At 44.6% G+C, this 22,278-nt stretch overlaps 1 protein-coding gene across 1 annotated transcript in view; it reads right to left on the bottom strand.

The window, feature by feature from the left end:
* The window catches only part of LOC146798173 (actin-related protein 2-like), a 147,494-nt gene that overhangs the window by 20,958 nt on the left and 104,258 nt on the right, over positions 1-22,278 (bottom strand). The window contains exon 8 of the mRNA XM_085625436.1: positions 15,630-15,762. Within this exon, the coding sequence (XP_085481562.1) occupies positions 15,630-15,762 (133 nt within the window). The remainder of the gene's footprint in view (positions 1-15,629; positions 15,763-22,278) is intronic.

The following is a 22,278-nucleotide window of genomic DNA, read 5'->3' on the forward strand; positions in this document are numbered from 1 at the left end:
CCACGCGAGACGTCTCTGAAAGGTGTGATTAGGGCTTTTCTGAGAAAGCACTAGAGAACTACTCAGATTTTCACTGTTAATATAAGAACTAAACCAATTATGGCAGCGCCATGTCGTGTAGTTCCTAGCAGTCCCCAGGAACTGCGCGTTTTGGATGACCTAAACTGAGGGCTTGGTGTCACAACTGCTTCCGGACACCCCCACAGGATATGTCACCGTTAGACAAGCTAGCTCTACAGTGCCACTACCATCCGCTGTATTCTACAGTGGTGTAGGTAGTCTGTCAACCACTGAACAGGACAACCCAGATTCCTCAGGGATCGTAGAAAACAGTACAGTACGTTTTGCTCCGACACATGTGCTTGCTTTCTCTCAGAAAATACACAGGATGGAGATTAGGATGCTTCAATAAGTATTTATTGGTCCAGTGACAACCTTGTATAAAACATATGTGCTGTGGCAATCCGGAGACAGAAGCATACGAAAGAGATTGCTAGTACCAATATAGTGAATAGTAGATACATTTCTACTATAGTGCTAATAAGATGAACATAAGCAGTTCAGCTAAAAACCGTAGCATTTGCATATTCCTAAAATGCACGCCCTAAGTAACATGCCTAAATGTACCTAGCCTAACCTGGATGTGTAGGTGCAAATGCGCATAGCTAAGTGTATCTGTAGCCAAGACACCTCCGGTGAAGAACCAGCCCCCTCACCTGATGGTTTAGAACGAAGGACACAGTCTCTGCGTCGAGGAGGACAACCCGCAAGGGATGTCAGATCGCTGCGTGTCAGAGATTCGGCATGCAGGACCCCCGGCTCGGCCTGGAAGTAATTCTCCTCTAATTTGTAGGGGGAGTGAGCGTATTTTATACTAAAGTGGTCACTCCAGGGTTTTTCTAGAATCAATGTTTTGAAAACAACCATGTATGTTTTGAAAACAAAATGAAGTGGCGACCCTTATACAGATAAATCAGCCGTGCCTCGGGACATGGTTATGTAAGTCAGGTACAGGGATTATGATAGAATACTTAGAGCCTGGTGTCATGGAGACAGGAGTTATTGTCATGTGGATGGGACAATGTATGTAAAAATGGGGTATACATCAATGGGACTATCCTAAAAGACATGACACCCTAGGCCGATTGCAAATATTTATTCTAAAACCCTAATTTCGTCATGCAGGGGTTATTACTTAGGTTTATACCATCTCTTTTCTTTTTAGTATGGTTTTAAGATCGATAAACTGTAGCACACCATATCAAGCCCTATAGGATCACTGTAATCAGAATCTGTCACTGCTGATATGTGCTTCAATCTGGCTCCAGGTTTTCCACTTATCTCTAGCCAGAAAGTCAGGCAATTTCACAAAACTATTGACTTTCCACCTGGTTATGTTTGCAGGGTCCATTCTACATTTATTCTTCCATTAGAGTTGATCCAAATGGGATAATCTAGGGGATATCATATGTTCTATAAAATTGTACTCATAAAAAAAAAAACCTTTGTAACGTCTTATACCTCACTTTTTTGGAGGGATTTGGTTAATCTTAATATCTCCAATTTGATTTTAATCATATTTAACAGATCATTCTCCAGGTGGCTACATAAAATTCTAATTTTACTAAACCTTAATGCATGTATTGCAATAATAATATAATATAGCTTGGGAGAGCCAAGCCTCCTACCTCTGTGCACCTATATAAAGTGCTTAGTGCTAGTCTCAGGCTGGAGTCGCACCATAGATGGGACAAGATCCTAGAGTCTACATACTTTTAAAAATATAAATACAAGGGGCAGCTGCAAAAAACAAAAAAATGTAATAAGGGAAGAACCGCCATTTTTATTAAAGTTACCCTTCCAAGTAGCATAAAGGGGAGCAGGGTCCAATTCGTTAATCCTTTAACTTTACATAAAAGGGGCTAATAATTAATATCACACAGATATCCCATATCTTGTGTATAAAAAAAAAAAAACCCTTGCAACGCTTAGGCAAAGCATGTATTTAATTCCAGATATCTGGCAACAAATCCTCTACCGAACAATTATTTAAAATAATGTTGATCTTAGATTTGTTGACTTGATATCCTCCTAAAATATGAAATACCAAGATAATTTCAAATACTCTCTCCTGCACTTCTTTTTTCAACAACATCGTTGGAATATAACTGAATTTTGGCCATTTGAGAAATGGGTGCCTGAATGGTTTTACTGTTCCGGATAGCCAATGCTAACGGTTTGATTAAGACCAAAGGAATGTCGCAAGAAGGGAACTTGCCTTGTTACATGCCACCAACATGACTGTAAATCATGAGGTGGCATGACCCAATGCATGGGCATGCTTTTCCTGAGTAACTCTTTTACCTTTACAGGACCGTCTAAGGAACTTAGCGGACAGTTTTGCATTGTTGGCTGTGTCTATTTATGCAGTGCTCCGGATTTTGTTAACAATTTGTCAATATGGATAATGTTACTTACCCAGTAAGCATCTGTTCTTGGCATGTAGAGCCGTATGTTCACATGTTTTGCATATTCCTGTCATCTAGTGTTGGGTCTGGATGTTTGCACTTTGTTTTTCTTCGAAGAAATCTCTCCAGTCACAAGGTAGATGACTCCTCCTTTCGGTAATAGTGTGCATGGGCATCGACTCCATTGTTTTTCCCGCAGAAGGTGAGAATGAAGTTAGTAAGAGTAGAATAGAGATGTCCATGCGTATGTCTATAAAGTAAGAGAGAACTGCAACAAGCACAGGTACCCGGGTGGGCGTATGTGACTCTACAGATCTATAGGCCAAGCACATGATGCTTACTGGGTAAGTAACATTAGCCGTTCGAGGCATGTGAGCTGTATATCACATGCTTTGCATAGACTATACAGCAGTATTCTCCCAAAGCGGTGGCTAACCTGTAGCTGTTGCACTTGTCTGAAAGAAAGGTCTAAGTACTGCTTGGCCTACATTAGCGTGCTGTCTCACTAACACATCTACACAATAGTGTTTGGTGAATGTGATCAGTGAAGACCATGTTGCAGCTTTACAGATGTCAGCTATGGGGATGTTTCCTAAGAAAGCCATAGTAGCCCCTATTTTGCGGGTGGAATGCGCCCTAGGGGGTATTGGTAAAGTACTCTTTGCTTTTGCATAGCATGTTTGAATACATTTAACTATCCACAGAGCAATACCCAATTTAGAAATATGATTGCCTTTATGTGGTGGAGCAAAAGCCACCAAGAGCTGTTTAGTTTTACGAAATGGTTTTGTTCTTTCTATGTAATACAACAATGCTTGTTAAACATCTAATGTGTGAAGAGCTCATTCTGCCACTCAATCTGGTAGAGGAAAGAACACAGGCAACTCAACAGATTAATGTGATGTGAAAGGCAGATACTACTTTGGGTAGGAATTTGGGTTTAGTGCGAAGGACCACTTTGTTTAGGTGGACTTGATAAAAAGGTTCCTCTATGGTGCCCGAAGCTCACCCACTCTCCTCATTGATGTAATAGGAATGAGGAAAGCAGCCTTCCAAGTGAGAATTTGCAGTTCACATTTGTGCAATGGCTCGAAAGGTGGACCCATTAGTCTGGTAAGGACAATGTTAAGATTCCACACTGGAGCAGTTGGAAGTCTTGGTGGAATAACTCTAGGCCTTCCATAAAAGTCTTGATAATGGGTACTCTGAAAAGGGATAGATGTCTATTTTGCAGGTATGCAACTGTTGCAGAGAGATTTAAGTGTAAGGATGTGTAAGCTAATCCTGACTGCTGTAAGTGTAATAAATAAATTATATTTTGAATAGAAGCATCTAACGGGTTGATATGGTTATTACAATATATATAACAAACCGTTTCCATTTAGCTGCGTAGCAAGCCCTTGTAGTAGGCCTTCTGGCCTCTTTAATTATATTTATACAGACAGTGTGGTGGATGGTACAGATATCCAAACTCTATGATTTCAGGTGCCAGATCGCTAGGTTGAGATCTTTGGGATGTGGATGTCTTATTTCTTCATGGCTCTGCGTGAGGAGACTGGGTGTGAGCTGTAGTTTTTTTATGAGGGATTACTGAGAGCTCCAACAGGAAAGTGAACCAAGTTTGACGGGCCCATGTGGGAGCTATTAGGATCAGTGTGAGAGATGTTTGTCTGAGCTTCCGAACCCCTAGTGGAATGAATGGGAGGGGTGGAAAAAGCATAGGCAAATATTCCTGCCCAGTTCATCCATAGCACATTGCCTCTCGACAATGGGTGTGGATAACTAGAGGCGAAGTTGGGCATTTTGCGTTCTGGTGTGTTGCGAACAGATCTATCTGTGGAAAACCCCAATTTGAAAGAATGAGAAGAGAACTTGAGGGTGAAGTTCCCACTCGTGAATCTGTTGCCTGCTGAGAAGATCTGCGATCTGAATATTTACTCTTGGGAGGTGTTCTGCCAGGAGATGCATTTTGTGATGTATGGCCCACCTCCAAATGGCTTGTGCAAGGATTGACAGCTGGAGAGTGTGTGTCTCTCCCCGTTTCTGTTGTAATACATGGCTGTCATATTGTCGGTGCGCATCAGGACAGTTTTGCTTGCAGGGTGTGTCTGGAAGACTTTGAGTGCTAGAAATACTACTAGTAGCTCTAGATGATTTATATGAAGGTGCTTTTGACTCCACAAACCTTGAATTGGGTGAGTCTGGAGATGAGCTCCCCAACCAGTGGCCGATGTGTCTGTTGCTAGCACGGTCTGTGGAACTGGGTCGATGAAGGGTCATCCTTTGGATACGTTTTGTGGATTCCACCACTGCAGAGAGTGATGGGTGAGGCCGTCTACCAACACTAGATCTGTCAATTGACCCCAAGATGGATTCCACTGACGTGCTAAGCATTCTTGAAGGGGACGCATATGAAGTCTTGCATGGGAAACTATCATGATGCACAACGCCATAATTCCCAGCAGCTGCATGTATACTCGAGCTGGTAATGATTGGTTAGGTTGAAACTGGGAAATTAGAGCCTGAATATTGTATATTCTGGCTGCATTGGGACAGACAAGGGCTTTGTGAGTATCCAGAGTGGCTCCCAAATATGTTTGAGGGTTGGAGATGGGACTTCGACATATTAACTGTGAATCCCAGCTTGTGCAGCAATTGCAGGGTTTTTTGAGTGTGCTGGAGACACTTTGGGTAAAAGCTGGCTTTGATTGACCAGTCGTCCAAGTATGGGAAGCCATGAATTTGCGGTCTTCACAGGTGAGCAGCGACTACTGCCAGGCGTTTGGTGAATACTCTGGGAGCAGTGGTGACTCCGAATGGAAGCACTTTGTACTGGTAGTGTTGGCCCGCTACAACAAACCTGAGATATTTGCAATGAACGGGATGTATTGGAATATGAAAGTATGCGTCCTTTAAGTCTAGAGTAGACAAAGTCGCCTTGATGTAGGAGAGGGAGCACTTGTTGAAGAGTGACATATGAAAATGATCTGAATGAATGTATTGATTTAATTCTCTGAAGTCTAATATAGGCCTGAGAGAGCCGTCTTTTTTCGGTATGAGAAAGTATAGGGTGTATATGTCTGACCCTTGATATTGTAATGGTACAGGCTCTATAGCTCCCTTTTCCAGAAGAGACTGAACCTCTTGTTCGAGGGGGCGTAGATGTTCTGGTGACATTTTGTGTGACCGTGGAGGAATGTTTTGGGGATTGTCGGTAAGCGCTAGGCAATAACCAGATTAGAAAATTCCTAGCACCCATTTGTCCCAAGTTAGTGTTCCAGACAGTAAGGAACCGGGAAAGACGCCCCCGACAGGAGTGGAATGATTGGGGGGTGGTGGGGGGGGGGTTTGGGGGGAGCAAGTCATTGTTTGGTTGTTGAGAGGAAGGTACGGGGTGTGGAAACTTCACCTCTTCCCTTTCCATTATTGCCTCAATATCCTCCTTGAAATTATCCGCTTTAAGAGGACGAATGATTGTTCCCTTTATAAGAGGAAGAGGTGTTGTCCGTAGATATATTTTTGGAGCCCCCTCAGTAGAAGAAGTGATGAAAGGAACCACGATTGGATGGGGACTGCAGGGCTACCATAGATTTCGCTACATCAGTGTCCTTTTTCATTTTTTACAATGAATTGACTACAGTATGACCAACCAGAAAGATGCTCTTTATCAAAAGGCATGTTTACAATAGAAGCCTGCACTAAGGGTTTAAACCCTGAAATCCTAAGCCATGCATGCTTTCTTAATAAAACACTAGTGTTGCCTGCCCTTGCAGCAGTGTCAGCTGCATCCAAGGCGCATCTAATGGATGTATTGGAAATTAACTTCCCTTCCTGAACCAGGTCATGTGCTTTTGCCTTGTGTTAATCAGGTAAGTATTGGATGAGTTTTTATAACTCCTCCTAGTGTGCTCTATCGTATCTTGCTAAAAGGGCCTGGGTATTTGCAATACCCCAGTGACTGGCTGCCTGCGCAGCCACTCTTTTCCCTGAGGCATCTAATTTGAATTCTTTACCTGGAGGAGGAGCATCCCCTGATGTTTGCGAGTTTGCCCACTTACGGGCATTAGAAACAACTAGTGAGTCTAACAGTAACTGACCCCGAATGTAAATGGGATCTGACGGTGCAGCTTTATATTTATCTACCCTTGGTGTAAGGATTCTCGTGCGAACCGGATCTTTAAAAATGTCGTCCGTGTGTCTGAGCATACCCTTTAACATAGGTAAAGCTTAGTTAGACCTTTGGGAGGAGCTCAATGTTTCAAAAAGAAAATCTTCCTCAAGAGTATCTTGGTGAATCTGCACTCCGTGGTATTCAGCAGCACTATTTATTGAATCTATGTACCCTACACTATCGTTAGGTGGAAAAGGCTTTATAGGGTATAAGTCTGGGTCATTGTTTGGATCTGTGCTATAGTCATTCCATGGCTCGGGCTTATCTGGATTTACTCCATCTCCATCATCCTGGTTGTCTTTGTCAGGTGTTGTGGTCTTGGTGAATTTGTGGGTGAATTTTTAGGTGTAACATATTTGGGGTAGGTGGGGAAGGAGGTAATAGAGGAGGAGAGGGGTTAGTACCAACGTTCTACCTTTTAAGAGGGATATGGTAAATGTCCTCTGTGTCCTGTTTCCGTTACACTGGCAATTTGGAATTAATATGTCCTGTTTTGGTTTCCTGTTTGGAGTCGTCTCCAAAGAGGTCGTTCCATCCACTGCGAGGTGGCCCGATGCGGCTAGGCCCGACAGCCTTCCAGGAAGTTTCCAATCGAAAATGTTTTTTTCTGAACCGATAAGATACGCAGAGAATGGGAAACGCTATCGAATAACAATAGCGTCGAGGGTGAGTGAATTGCGCACTGAGGGGAACCCGAGGAACGGTTTCGAACCAGAGCCAAGCAATACACATCCAAACCCGATGGCGGAAAAAAACAATCTAACAATGAAGTCGATGCCCATGCGCACTATCATCGAAAGGAGAAGTCACCTACCTCGTGACTGGAAAGACTTCTTCCAAGAAAAACGGAGTGGAAAAAACCGGACCCAAGACTAGATGGCAGGAGTATGCAAACCATGTGATCTACAGCTCACATGCCTCAAACATGGAATTTCTGGTTTTTCATATATTTACACTACTGAGGTGGCGTAGTGTTTGTCCATTGTAGCACACGTTACTATTGCATTATATGTACACGCCATAGATTGTGAGCGGATGTGCTAGCAGTCTGTTATTACCACTGCCATCTCTTATCTTTGATTCACTCTTATTTCAAGTCAGGTAGACCCCACAGAGGACACCTGTATCCATGTCAAAGTATCACTATGAAAAGGAACAAACACCACGCCAATATATGGCTCAAACCAATGTCATTGGGGACCCTTGTCAGGGGTCTCCCATTGACCCTGATTTGTTCTGTTTCTGTCGCAGACACTAGCCCTAGCCACACAAGTGGGACAGCGTTTTTATCGGCACAAGTGGGGTAATGCTGGTGGTAGGAATTTTGTAGATTCCTGGGTATTCCAGTCGTTGCCATCACAGAAATGGAAGGAAAATGTGTTGTTTCAGGCAAGGTCTAAGGTGCACAAAGCATTTTTCTGTGGTTCGTAGGTTTGCATGAGTGGCGCCACAGACCGGCCCCAATTACAGCACCTATCCCTATTCCTTATCTCACAACGTAGCGCTTTAGGGCCTTTTGTGTCGTGGTCTCTTGACTCACCCACACAAGTGGGGTACCATTCTTATCAGGAGATGTGTGGGAACTAAGGGTGGTAGGAAATTTATGGCTCCCTGAAGAGTACAACACTTTCCATCACAGAAATGTGAGGAAAATGTAGATTTCTTACCAACATTTGATGTTTGCAAGGGCTTCAGGGTAAAATTAACTGGTGAGAGACAGGCACGTCATGCACCCCTGCACTCTCCTGCTTGTCTAGTTTTCAAAAATGTTAAAGTCTGCCTAGGTTCCAGTCGGCCCAAAATCCACAGCTACTCAATTTGCAAAACAATTGCCAGTTTTCAGTAGATAAATGTGATTTATATTGTGTTTTGGCCCGTTTCCTGTCACGGGCACCGGGCCTACACAAACAAGTGAGGTAGCAATTTTATAAGGAAACTTGGGGAAATGCAGGGTGTAAGGAAGTCTGTGGCTTCTGGCAGATTCCAGAACTTTCCATCACAAAAATGTGAGGAAACTGTGTTTTTTAGTCAAAGTTTGAGGTTTGCAAAGAATTAATTCTGTGTAGAAAAAAACCTAGTGAGAGCTACGCAATTCACCCCACCGTGGATACCCCTAGGTGTCTAGTTTTAAAAAATTTAACAGTTTGCTGGGTTTCCATTGATGCCGGCTGAGCTAGGGTGCAACATTTACAGCTATCCAAATTGGGGAAAGAGGGTCAGTTTCAGTTGAAAAATGTGATGCATTCATGTTGTGTTTTGGCCAGTTTCCTGTTGCAGGCACTAGGCCTAACCGATCAAGTGAGGTACCATTTTTATCTGAAGATTTGTGGGAGCATAGAATAGTAGAACATTTGTTATAACATATTGGATTTTGCTGCATTTGTACCTCTCAGATGTACGCTAGTGTACAAGAAATATGACATTTTCAAAACTACCCTCTAAATCATACACTAGTACGGGTACCCAGAAATTCAGAGATATACAAATGACCACTGCTTCAAAACTCCTTATCTTGTGCTTATTTCATAAATACATAGGTTTGCTCGATACCCATTTTTCACCATCAACATTGGTCTATACTCCGTACATAATGAAAAACCATAGTACGGTGCAGGTCAGTTGTTGGCTCTGGGTACCTTGGGTTCTTGGAGAACCTACAAACCATATATATATCCCTGCAACCAGAGGGATCTAACAGACATAATGGTATATTGCTTTTGTGAATCGACATTGTGGCAAAAAGTTACAGATGAAAAAGTTGTCACAAATGGTAGTTTTTTACTACTCATTTTCAATATTTCTTTTTTTCCAAGTTATTTTCCTTGGGACATATTACTCCTTTCTGAATTTTGTCTACTTTTCAGAAATCTATAGCGTTCCTGGATCACCCATGGATTTCACACTGGTTTCTACCACAAACTGGAAGTAGATTGAGACCACAAAAAAATAGAAAAAATGGGCTACCTTTTTAAAAAATGGCAAAGCTGTGGTCTAAAAGTATTTAGTTTGATTCAGCTCTGCAGGTTTCTAAAAGAGGCTATCTTTGGTAGGTAGAGAGAAGAGACTCCAGTGGAAGTACAGCTTCATATCAGACACCAGTTTCAGACCATTGTCTGGCGTTGGAGCCTTCCTGCTGTCCAAAAAAGGGGAGCTGGCGCAGTTTCTCACAGACCTCAAAGGTATGTAGTACTGCAACAAATAGGGCGAAGTAGGGTCTTGTGTTTGGAGGCTAAGCTCCTCTGGAGTTGCCTGGAGCATCAGGGTACTGCCTTGGTCGCAACCACCCCTAGGCAGGATTCATGAAAGGAAGAGCAGATAAGCTCAGTAGACAGCGCCCAGGAGATCACAATTGGAGTCCATACCAGAGGTGGTGCACAAATCTTCCAACTGTAGGGAAAACCATGGCTACATCTTTTTGCCTCCATCAAGAGCACACAGAGTTAATGGTTTTGCGTTTTGGAGTTTCCGTAAAGACATTTGCCAGGAGATGCTTTCTAGCTGGAATGAAATACTGGACTCTTGTACACCTTCCCGTCCCTGCCTTTTTAGTCCCAAGTTCTGAAAAAGATAAGGTATGACTGGGGCCAAGAGATTTTTGTGGTTCTGGATTGAGTCAGGAGTGTGTGGTACCTGGAATTTCTGGTAATGAGCATCCGCCCTCCGATTAAGCTCCCATTTCGAGAGTAAATCCTGTCACAGCAGCAGGACAGGGCTCATCATCCAAACCTTCACAAACCTTCTACACCACCATGCATGGATATTGAGCGACAGTACTCATGTATGATATGCCGCAGTAAGTGGTGGAGGTCATCCTCGCTGCCAGAAACTCCTCCACAAATTTAGTTTATGCCATGCACTGGGACAAAGTTGTGGCCTAGTGTGGAGTTTGCAAGAGAGACCCCCTACAAGCCAAACTGTTGGACATTCTCCTATTCGTGTTGTCATTGGCCTGGCACCGGGCACTCAAAGGTTATTTGTCACCCCCTTTCATCCTTTCTACATTTGCCGGCTCAAACAAGCTTGTTTAAATTACCTATTGGGATGCGGTTTATTAAGGGTCTCATCTCAGGAGTAAACCCAGGCACTGGCAGTGCAACCGCCCTATACTACCATTTTTTCCAGATAAACTGGTGCTTAGAAATTGGTCACGGCATTCTTTCACGCTGGGTAATCCATCACCGAGACTGATACCACTGCTTTGAAGGGCAGAGTGCCTATCCTTGAAATCTGCCAGGCTGTGATGTGGATATCGGTTCACACGTTCAAAAAGTACTACTGCCAAGACAACCAGGTCTGTAGGGAATGATGATTTGCCCATTCGATCCTGCTGGACTTTTTGGTTTGATCCACTTCACTGGCCCTTCACCTAGCAGTGGTATAGCTTTGGTATCTATTTTAAGGTGAGGAATCTGTGGTAACGAAAGAAAAGGTTACATACCTTTAGTAATGTTCTTTCTAGTGGATACTCTAACTGCAGGGAGAGAATGTGGTGTAATAACCAGACCTGCCAACTTTGGAGCTGGGGATCCAGGTTCGAATCCCAGCGTCTGCTCAACATCCGGTGATTGTGTGCAAATCACTTAATCTCCCCGTGCCTATGGACAGCACCTGGATACCTTCACTCTACAAATTCTAGTATACTGCCCTCCCACCTCCTTGTTCTGCTGAACGGCCTCTTTTTAACATCTAAAAAGGTCCTAAGTTAGGAATCAGTACACTGGGATGACCAATTGTTTCACGCTCCGCAGCTAGAGTGCAGAAAGTGTCAAGCAAGAAACGGGCATCAGCATGAATATGTGGCGCTTATATGCAGCTCCACTCCACCACGGTCTCTTAAGCAGATGACACCGAGATTGTTGTGTCCTTTTCCAGAAGTGGCCTGGACTCGAGTGACTCATTCCGAGCTTGTATTCGAGAAGTTAGTATCTGAAGGATGCGAACTGTCTCAAGCTGAATTCTACAAAAATGGAAGTTATTCTAATTGGCAACAACACTTCCTTTTGGAATCCCTCGTGGTGGCCAAAAGAATTGAGTTACCTCATGATACAAGTAAAAAAGGTGAAAAATCTGGGTATCCTGGTTGATGTTAACCTTACCTATAAGGAACAGGTGGACAAGGTAACCTCTACCTCCTCCTTCATGCTGCGCATGATCAGAAAGATAGCACAGTTTCTTCCTTCTAATTTACTGTCCACCGTGATCCTTTGCCTTGTAATTGCCAGGATTGACTATTGCAACGGGCTCCATTTTAACATTCCTAAGGCTCAGTTGAAAAGACTACAAATTCTACAAAATTCAGCAGCTAGAGTGCTGATGAAAATTCCTAGATTCCAGTCTGCTGCACGCATGCTCCGATTAGATTGCATTGGTTGTCTGTTCGGCAAATAGTTCTTTTTAAAGAATTTTGTATAACCTATAAAGCACTTCAGGGTCAAAGGCCAGCCTTCTTGAGGGATAAAATCAGCAGGTATGTGGATAAAATCAGCAGGTATGTGCCCATCTGGACCCTCAGATCTAGTTCAGCAATGAATTTGGTATGCCTACCTATAGGCTTTCGTCCTGGGGTGGCAGGAGCTTTCTGTTCTGCACAACCCAAACCTGGAACAAGCTTCCTTAGGCAATTAAATCAGCCTCCTCTTTCCAGAGTTTCCGTAAGCTTCTTATGACCTGCCTTTTTACTCAAATGTAATGTTATTCCCTCTCTTCTGCGCCGAGATATTTCCGGGTATTTGATACGCTTTATGAAACTCAAATCAAAATCAAATCACTTAAGGAGTGGTGCGGAGAGAGCACCGAGCGGCTTGGCACCACCTAGAGACATGCAGCAGCATTGCTGAAAAAAGTTTCTGTAAAAGAAATTTAAACCTAAAAATAAAAGAAATTTAAACATAAAAAGGTTTCTGGATTCAGTTTGGCGCTTGGGATGTATGCAAAGGTGAGGAATCTGAGGTCAGGTAGAGTATCAACGAGAAAACGTGTTACCCTAATATCAATGTACACCCCCACAGCACATGCACAACTGCCTCTAAAAATCATGTGTCCAGAGCGATGTATTGACAAATTCTCTTGTGCTTGGTGCTGCAGCGGAAGCCATGCATCTCGCACGCAAAATGCCTTGCCATTCATGTGGCAGTTGCTAACAAAAATAAATGATCACACACACTGTATTTCTAACTCTTGGAGATTGCCTCCTTTAAGCATTACCCCCTTCAGACTCACATAGCATAATAACAGACCTTTAATGACAAAATGAATACATGCTGTACCGTCAGTGCATCACTGAAATTCATAAATCACTCCTCAAAACCATGAGGGAGAGCACACAAATGCATGGCCACCGGAACCTGTGCTGTACTCCGACCACCACATGTGAGGGAATTACCCTTACCAGTATAACATCAGTCTCTAAACCCAACGGCAGGCTTATTTACCTGCACTGTCTGCCTTAGGGAGCTTCCACTCAGCAGCCTATCACTGGTACCCAATTTGCACCAGATTTAATGGAGGGCACTACAGATTGCAAGCTTTTGAATACTGGCACCATATATGATATGGGAAGTCGTTGGAAGACAAATTGTGTCGAAGTCAATACATTTATTTCAAGAAAAGAGCTCATTAAACATCCAGTCAGACTTCTGAAGTCTTATTATTGGCAAGTTTATTTTTACTTCAATAATTGAAAACTCAATTGCTTGAGTTTAACTTGGTTTTTACAGAACTCTACTGGCTAACACTTGTTTAGCGACCATATACTATCGCAATTGTAGCATCGTCAGAGCCTAAAATAACAATCATTGGTGAGCCAGAGAAAGTGTCAAAACTAAACCAAACTATGGGAAAAAAAGAACTGTAGACAGAAAAAGTAAAGTATTTAAGAAACAGAACAAAAAATATTGTGAACCGATAGGCAACAATTTTAAAAAGAGTATCACTGACCAAAACAAATAAAACCATACAAATGTATCTGTACAAGGTTATGAAGAATAAATTCATGATGAAAAATAAGGAGAAATTTAGTGCAAAAACCCAACAGAAGAAATTCAAACAAGATGAGAGAGCCAGAACCACAAAAAAAGAAATATGCCAAGGGTGACATCAAACCAGAAGAAAACTCTAAAATGCCCCGTGTTTTATCTGAGAAAAGGGAATGCAGGTAAAAAGACCGGACCTATCACCCGGTGATGAGCTGAAGAACAGTCCACAATGCTAGCCAGTCAGAAGAAAAAAAACAAGAGCACAATACAGGAAGTGCTCATTTCATCCCAGATCATATCTGCCTACGTTTGTGCTATGCAAATACAAGTGACATAAATACACACAATCTCAATGCTCTTTCAGAAGCTGTCAGCAATTTCTCCGTTTTACATCTCGCCTACGACAGCGCATGCACCGCATTTGCTCTCGCTTGGAAGAGACATTGTATACTACAAGGGACTTGCACCCTGCCCATTGCTTAACATTTGTTGTCTTCATTGTCACTCTTATTTGCAGCATTCTAATAGTACAGCGCGTGCTGAATTCATTTCCCCTTCTTTCGGCTGGAGTACGGACCAAGTACTGATTGCTTCAGCATGATTGCTGTCCTTCCGCTGATAGCGCTGTGATTGAGGCACTACTTTTATTTTTTCTTCTTCTTTGTTGTCCTTGTTCAGCCTCTTGGCTTTTGAAACGATGTTTTACTATGCCACACACACTTTGAAGAAGCCATTTTCTGTTTCAAAATGGATGTTCATTGTGACAGATATTTGTTTCCAGATGTATTTTCAATAAGACATGGTAATGAGTGCAATTGCTTTCTTTATGTGATACGATGTATTGATAAATCTCATTTGTTTCTTTTTCACGCATGGTGAGATTAACAAATTTGCTTAGAATCACAGGGGTACTGCACCGAGATCTACCCAACATTGGTAAAGCCAAAAAAGTCTTTCCTTTAAGAATATTGGTTCGCCATTTCCTTTTATTCATGCTGTACAGAATGGGCATTGCTTACATGTGCAATGAATTGTAGATATGCTGTGCAGCATAGCTAAAAATAAAAAATAAAATAATAAAAAAAAAAAGACTTGAATGCATCCAGCCCTGGCTGTGTCATAGCAATTTTTTAATTCGTTTTTGCTACACTGCAAAGCATCCGCGCTGCTCTATAGCAGGGCTGCAAATCTTTGCCAAAGCCAATAACTCTTATAGGCAAGATCTATTGGCTTTGCCGATGGTTGTTCTCCATTACCTCTGCCTCAACTTCTCCTCTGACAGGCTCTACCTCCCACATTTCTACAGAGGTTGGTGGCAAGTTAATAATTCATCTTTTCCTTGTTGCAATCAATACGTAGCTTGTATGGTTGGGTCCAAAAACTGATGAGAAATGGCTCACTAGAGCTAAAAGACAAATCATCTTTATTAGTATTGCAACTTGGGCTAAGCAATGCTAAATACATCCTGTTAGCTTGGAATGTTCCGCACAAGAGTTTTGCCTGTTGCAATAAATGCTCAGTTCAAACCCCCTAAATGTTTCAGACATCATCCTAACTCAAAAGGGATCATAAACTTATAAGGCACACAAATCACTGAATGTACAATCCACTAGGACACCACAGACTGCTCTAAAGGCCAAATCAATGAGGTCAGAATGGACACTGAGCAAAAACTCGCAGATTTTCCTATTTAAACCCAAACTCCGCCTACAGTTGTTCATGGAGGAATTTCACAAAAACTGCAAGCCGAGTATGTATGTTACAGACCCTTTCTGTAATTCATTTAGACAGTCGGTAGCCACGTCAGTCGTGGTGTCCAGATCTGGTAGTGAACACTGGTTGTTATTGCAATCATGTACAGAACCGCTAAGATCATTCATATGGCAAACTCTTTAAACCTGACCGGGCATGTTCCAGGGTAGTCTACTGCCCGAATGAAAAATATGAGACTGAGTTTTGTGATCTTTAAACAGATGGGTTTTTAATGAACTTTGAAGCAAGAATTCTTTCACTCACCGAAAGTTTCTCCACATCGCCTTTGAGAACCCGCTCCAGGTAGAGCTGTTTGATTTCCCGTTCCAAACGAGAGGGCAGACCTGGGTACATGGTAGAGCCACCAGAGAGCACAATGTGCTTATAAAACTCTGATCTGCAATAAAAGAGGCAAAACATTAGCACATTCCCATAAGTACATCTCAACACTGATGAAATATGTATTTGCAGCCAAAGTGTTATTTACCATATGCAAAGAAACTGCTGATGGCAATTGGTGACATAACTAGTTGACTGGCGATCTTTACACAATAATTTAAAGCAGCAATAATACGGTTTGATTCGATGGTCTCTCAACAATGTAGTCCGCGTTAATCACTTAGTAATCCTGATACAAATTCACATAAGTTGATTAATGAATGTATCACACCGCCTCGGACACTTTTTCTCAGAGGCAAAGATTTTGATAATAGAAAACTTCTCCAAAGCCCCAGTTTGTCGCGTTCTGTGGAAGTAATCCCTGTAATAAAACATGAAGGCTAGCAATTCTATATCAGGCGAGGATTATACTATACAGGAGTTGCAGGACTCGTTTATGGAGGCGGAGTGACTCTCCTACCTACCTATTGATGACAACTTGTGCAAAGGCATTGACGCCTCTATTTGTAAAGCAGTCCTTGAAGTGGTAGCACCCTTAGAGCAGAAGCTTTTCGCAATGGCGAAGAGATGTTTTAAACCCCTCAACCAGAGGGAGGACAAACAAAAGCCTTCGGCCCCCTTACCTCTAGGGCGGTCAGTCACTCAAATCCAAGAGGAAGTGCACCAAGGATCGATCTAGATGCCTTTGTTAGGCTCAAAGCGCATTCCTTGGCACTATTGTATTGTACTGTAAATGCATTTATATAGCTCTTACTACACCCGACGAGGCGTCAAAGTGCTTTTTCGGCGAGTAGCATGCTACCTGGAACCTATAAAGGATTAGTGGTGAATTATTATAGTGAAATATGAAAGTAATTTGAGTGGTGGATATGTTAGCCAGTTATTTGGATTGAGAAGGATAGTGGAGGGATAGAAGATGGAAAAGGGTTTGCATTTATATAGAACTTGCTACCCATGATGAGGCGTTTATGTGCTTTTTCGGGGATCCCTCCCATCCACACACCCCCTACTCCGCCACCACCGTCTGGGAACCCTGCTAAATTCGCCTTCAACACAGGGAATTCCCCTGTCACCCCAGCACGCCTGGATGGTGATGACTCCCCACGAATTCTGATGGGGATATAGAGCCAGAAAGACCCTGGTGCCCGTTCTCAGACCTCACGTTGTCCACCGACCATAAAGACACCCAAGCCCCGGACATGCTGAACCCAGATGACCTAATGCACCCAAGATCATCGGACTGGATGCCGGCAGAAAACATAACCACATATGTAGCCGAGAGGCTACGCAAACCCTTACACAAAAAGGTGCGCAGCCACCTTAAGGAGGAGTGCCCCTGCCCATCCATCGAGGGCAAGGTGACCCTCACACCTAAAATTGACCCCCAGGATGGCTACCTTCTTAACCCATATAGCCGGGATCCCAAGAAAGGAAATGAGCGGTCATGCCAAGATTAACTGCTTGACTCGGCCGGTCCCCAGACGAAAATTCAATACATGGCGTAGGACTCCAAGGCCTCTGGTTCCCTCATCTCCCTGGACACCCTTTCTTGCTGGGCAGATTGGGCCATCTATTTCTTGGCCATGCCAATTGCGTCCACTCTACAGAGAGGCGCCAGCCCCTTTTAATCAAGATTGATCCAAAACTAGGGGATCTCGCCACTTCAGAGGCCGAGCAGATAGCGCAAGGGGTCTCTTTGGGGACCTGTTCATAAAAGAACTAAGCAAGCTTGTGGTCACATTTAACTCCCTGAACAAGACCCAATCCTCAATCAAGAAGATCTTTCATCCCCGGGTTTTCACTGGGGCTGGCCATGGTATGGAGCGCTTTCCTGCCCTCTTTCAACATCAAGCTCCTTCCAGAGGTCAGACCTCTAAACAAGGACAGTGGCCGGACCAGGTTTGGGGGCTTCTACCCTACTTTGAGGATTCTTCCATCACAGAGGCTCCAGAAGTGTATACCGAGGTGGCACAGTCCCAAATCTCCTCACATGGTGAGTTTTCTCCCTTCCTCCCAAGCAAGACTAGGGGGGCAGGTTTTGCCCACATCTGGAAGACAGTGAAGCCCGACGCATGGGTTCTTCAGATCATGCATTGATGCATTTAGTTCTACAGCTCTCCGGTCCAACCTCACCCCCCCCCCCCCCCCCAACCCATGTAGTTCACGGATAGAGAGGCCGCTCTGGTATTTGCAAAAGTATCTGAACTCCTTTTCAAGAGATCTATCGTTCTATGACCCCACACCCTTCGGGTTTCATCAGCAATCTCTTCCTTGTGGAGAAACAGGATGGGGGTCAACATGCAGTTATAAACCTCAGAGTTCAACGAGTGGATGGTTTTCTGTCACTTCAAGATGGAAGGAATCCATCTTTTACAGGATCTTCTTAACCCCAAAGACTGGGTAGTGTGTTTACACCTCAAAGATGCGCATCTTCCGATCCCACACCACAGGCATTTTCTACAGTTCATTTGGTGGAAACAGACGTTAAAGTTCACAACACTACCTTTCAGGCTCTACTCTGCTCCCTGGTGCTTTCACCTAGGTACTCAAGCTGTTGTGGAACTTGTCCAATGCAAGGGCATACACCTGATAACATAACTCAACAATCTTCTCCTCATGGATCAGTGCCTTCTGACCCAGGCGGACCATTTCCAAACCAGTTAGCCTATTCCAATCCTTAGGGTTAATCATTCACAAGAAAATGTCTGTGCTATCCCTGACCCAATCGTTAATCTTGTAGGGCTTCGTAGTGGACTCAGTCAGCGCCACCCTTAGTCTCCCATTGCAGAGGATTGAATATGCTACTTACCAGTATGCATCTGTTCTTGGCATGTAGGGCTGCTGACATTCATATCTGTGCATAGATCGCCGCCTAGTGTTGGGTCCGGATGTTTGCACGTTGTTGTCCTGGAAGAGTCTTCGAAGTATCCTTGGATAGGTGACTCCTCCCCTGGACTACAGTGCGCATGGGCATCTTCTCCATCCTCAGATTGTTTTTCGCCATTGTGGCAGTGATGGAGTAGATACAGAAAGTGATGACCATGCTTGCAGTAATTCTGAGAGCTGCAGCTGCGACAGGCGCCGGGGAGGAGGGAGGGCGATATGAATGTCAGCAGCCCTACATGCCAAGAACAGATGCATACTGGTAAGTAGCATATTCAGTTCGAGGCATGTGGGCTGCTGAATTCATATCTGTGCATAGAATACATAGCAGTGCCCTCTATTGGCGGCGGCTACCCGTGCCAGCTGCAGCGGTCTGAAAAAGTGTTTTGAGAACAGCCTGTCCTACAGCTGCCTGCTGTTTTGACTGCACATCTACGCAATAGTGTTTTGTAAATGTGTGTGTAGTGGACCATGTGGCTGCCCTGCATATATCATGCAGGGGAATATTTCCTAGGAAGGCCATGGAAGCCCCCAACTTACGTGTTGAGTGGGCTCGTGGTGGAATAGTTAATGTGCGTTTTGCTTTTTGATAACAGATTTGAATACACTTAACTATCCATCTGGCTATCCCTGCTTTGGAGATGGCGTTACCTTTGTGGTGTGGGGCAAAGGCAACGAACAGTTGTTTTGTCTTCCTGAAGGGTTTAGTCCTATCGATGTAGTACATGAGGGCCCTCCGTACATCTAGTGTATGTAGTGCCCTTTCTGCAACAGTTTGTGGGTTTTGGAAGAAAACTGGCAGTTCAATAGTCTGATTCATGTGGAACTGCGATATTACTTTGGGCATGAATTTGGGGTTGGTACGTAGTACGACCCTGTTGGTGTGAATCTGTATAAATGGCTCTTGAACGGTTAGTGCCTGGAGTTCACTAACTCTTCTTAGGGAAGTGATCGCTACAAGGAAGGCCACTTTCCAGGTAAGGAATTGAATCTCGCATGAGTGTAGAGGTTCAAAGGGTGGACCCATCAGGCGTGTGAGGACCAAGTTGAGGTTCCACATTGGAGCCGGTGGGTGGCTTGGTGGAATGACTCGTTTGAGTCCTTCCAAGAATGCTTTGATGGCAGGCACTCTGAATAGAGAGAGGTGCTGCCTGGTTTGCAGATAGGCTGAGATTGCGGTCAAATGGACACGTATAGAGGTGTACGCCAGATTGCATCGATATAGGTGTAAGAGGTAACAGATGATGCTTTGGATGGATGCGTCCAGCGGGTTGATGTCATTATTACCGCAATAAATGACGAACCTCTTCCATTTGGCTGCATAGCAAGCCCTGGTAGTGGGTCTCCTGGCCTCCTTGATGATGTCCATACAGTCAGGTGGCAGGTTGAGATAGCCAAACTCTAGGACTTCAGGAGCCAGATCGCTAGGTTCAGCTGTTGCGGATCTGGGTGCTGAACCTCTCCATGGTTCTGCGTCAAATGCGCGGGTTTGATCCGCAGCCTTTGATGCGGCACCATGGAAAGTTCGAGGAAGGTGGTGTACCACGGCTGGCGTGCCCACGTGGGAGCAACTAGGACGAGTGTCAGGGAGTGTTGTCGGAGTTTGCGGGCCACTAGCGGTATCAATGGCGCTGGGGGAAAAGCGTACGCAAATCTGCCGGACCAGTTCATCCATATCGCATTGCCCTGCGACTGCGGATGTGGGAATCTGGCGGCGAAGCTTTGGCATTTTGCGTTTTCGCTTGTTGCGAATAGGTCTATCTCCGGATGACCCCACTGCTGGAAGTACGGTTGGAGTACTGATGGGTGTAACTCCCACTCGTGCATCTGGTGGCTGTGTCTGCTGAGCAGATCCGCCATCTGGTTGTCCTTGCCAGGGAGGTGTTCCGCCATGAGGAACATGTTCCTTTGAATGGCCCACTTCCACATGCTCTGAGCCAGATGAGACAACTGTGGAGAGTGTGTTCCTCCCCGTTTCTGTATGTAGTACATTGCGGTCATGTTGTCCGTCCGGATCAACACGACCTTGTTGCATAGATGTACCTTGAATGCCTTCATGGCTAGGAAGATTGCCATCAGTTCCAGAAGGTTGATGTGCAACTTCTTTTGTTGTGTTGTCCATAGTCCCTGCACTGTGTAGTGGAGTACATGAGCTCCCCATCCCTGGAGAGACGCGTCCGCTGTCAGTACTATCTGTGGGACAGGCTCTTGGAATGGTCGGCCCTTGCAAAGGTTTTGTGGATTCCACCAATGCAGAGAGTTGTATGCCCGACCGCTCACCAACACTAGGTCCTTTAACTGTCCTTGAGCCTGATTCCACTGACTTGCTAGGCACTCCTGAAGTGGGCGCATATGTAATCTCGCGTGCGGGACTATGAAGATGCAGGAGGCCATCATGCCTATCAACTGCATAAACACTCGCGCTGGAAGTGAGTGATTGGGTTTGAACTTGGAGATCAGCAGTTGTATGCTGATGATCCTCACTAAATTTGGCTGAGCTGTGGCCGCCAGAGTGTCTATAGTCGCACCTAGGTACTGTTGTACGTGTGCGGGCTGGAGATGGGACTTTGGATAATTTAGTGAGAATCCCAGACTGTGAAGAAGGTGAATGGTGCGGGACATGTGGCTTGCACATTGCTGGGCTGACTTCGCTTGAACGAGCCAGTCGTCTAGGTAGGGGTAGACGTGTATATGCTGCCTCCGTAGATGAGCTGCCACCGTAGCTAGGCACTTCGTGAAAACCCTGGGCGCTGTTGTCACGCCGAAGGGAAGGACTTTGAACTGATAGTGCTGCCCCTGAACAGTGAACCTGAGGTATTTTTTGTGTGAGGGGTGGATGGGTATGTGAAAGTACGCATCCTTGAGGTCCAGTGTGGCTAGGAAGTCTCCCTGCTTGAGAAGCGGAAGGACTTGCTGTAGAGTGAGCATGTGAAAGTGCTCTGAAAGAATGTACTGGTTCAGGGGTCTCAGGTCTAATATAGGTCTGAGCGACCCGTCCTTTTTTGGAATTAAGAAGTAGAGGGAGTACACTCCCGTACCCTGCTCGTGGATGGGTACGACCTCTATAGCGCCTTTTAGAAGCATACTTTGCACTTCTTGCTGTAAGAGCGTTAAGTGCTCTGAGGACATAGGACGGCTTCTTGGTGGTATTGTGGGTGGAGTGGAGGTTAACTCCAGACAGTAACCGTATTTTACAATATCTTTGACCCACCCGTCCGTGGTGATGGAGTTCCACGTGGACAGGAACCTTTGTAGCCTTCCCCCGACAGGTGTTATGTGGTCGGGAGGAAGGGAGAGGGCGTCACTGCTTGTTCTTGGGGGAGGACCTGGTGTTGCCGTAGCCACGTCCTCTGCCCTTTGTACTGGAGCCACGATATCCACCTCGGGTGTTTTTATCGTAGGTGGTCTGTGTATTGCCTTTGTTATATGTTTGTTGTGACCCCTGTCCTCTACCTGCTCCCTTGTTTCCGGGGCGACGAAAGGAGCCGCTCCGAAAGGACTGAGTTTGTAGGGCGCCCATGGACTTTGCAGTGTCCGTGTCCTTTTTTATCTTTGAGGGTGGTGTCAACCTCTGGCCCGAATAAATAGTCGGGGTTGACGGGCTGGTTCAGTATATTGTTTTGTACCTCAG

The sequence above is a fragment of the Triturus cristatus genome, chromosome 9 (genome assembly GCF_964204655.1).
Source record: "Triturus cristatus chromosome 9, aTriCri1.1, whole genome shotgun sequence".
In the NCBI taxonomy this organism is placed as follows: Eukaryota; Metazoa; Chordata; class Amphibia; order Caudata; family Salamandridae; genus Triturus; species Triturus cristatus.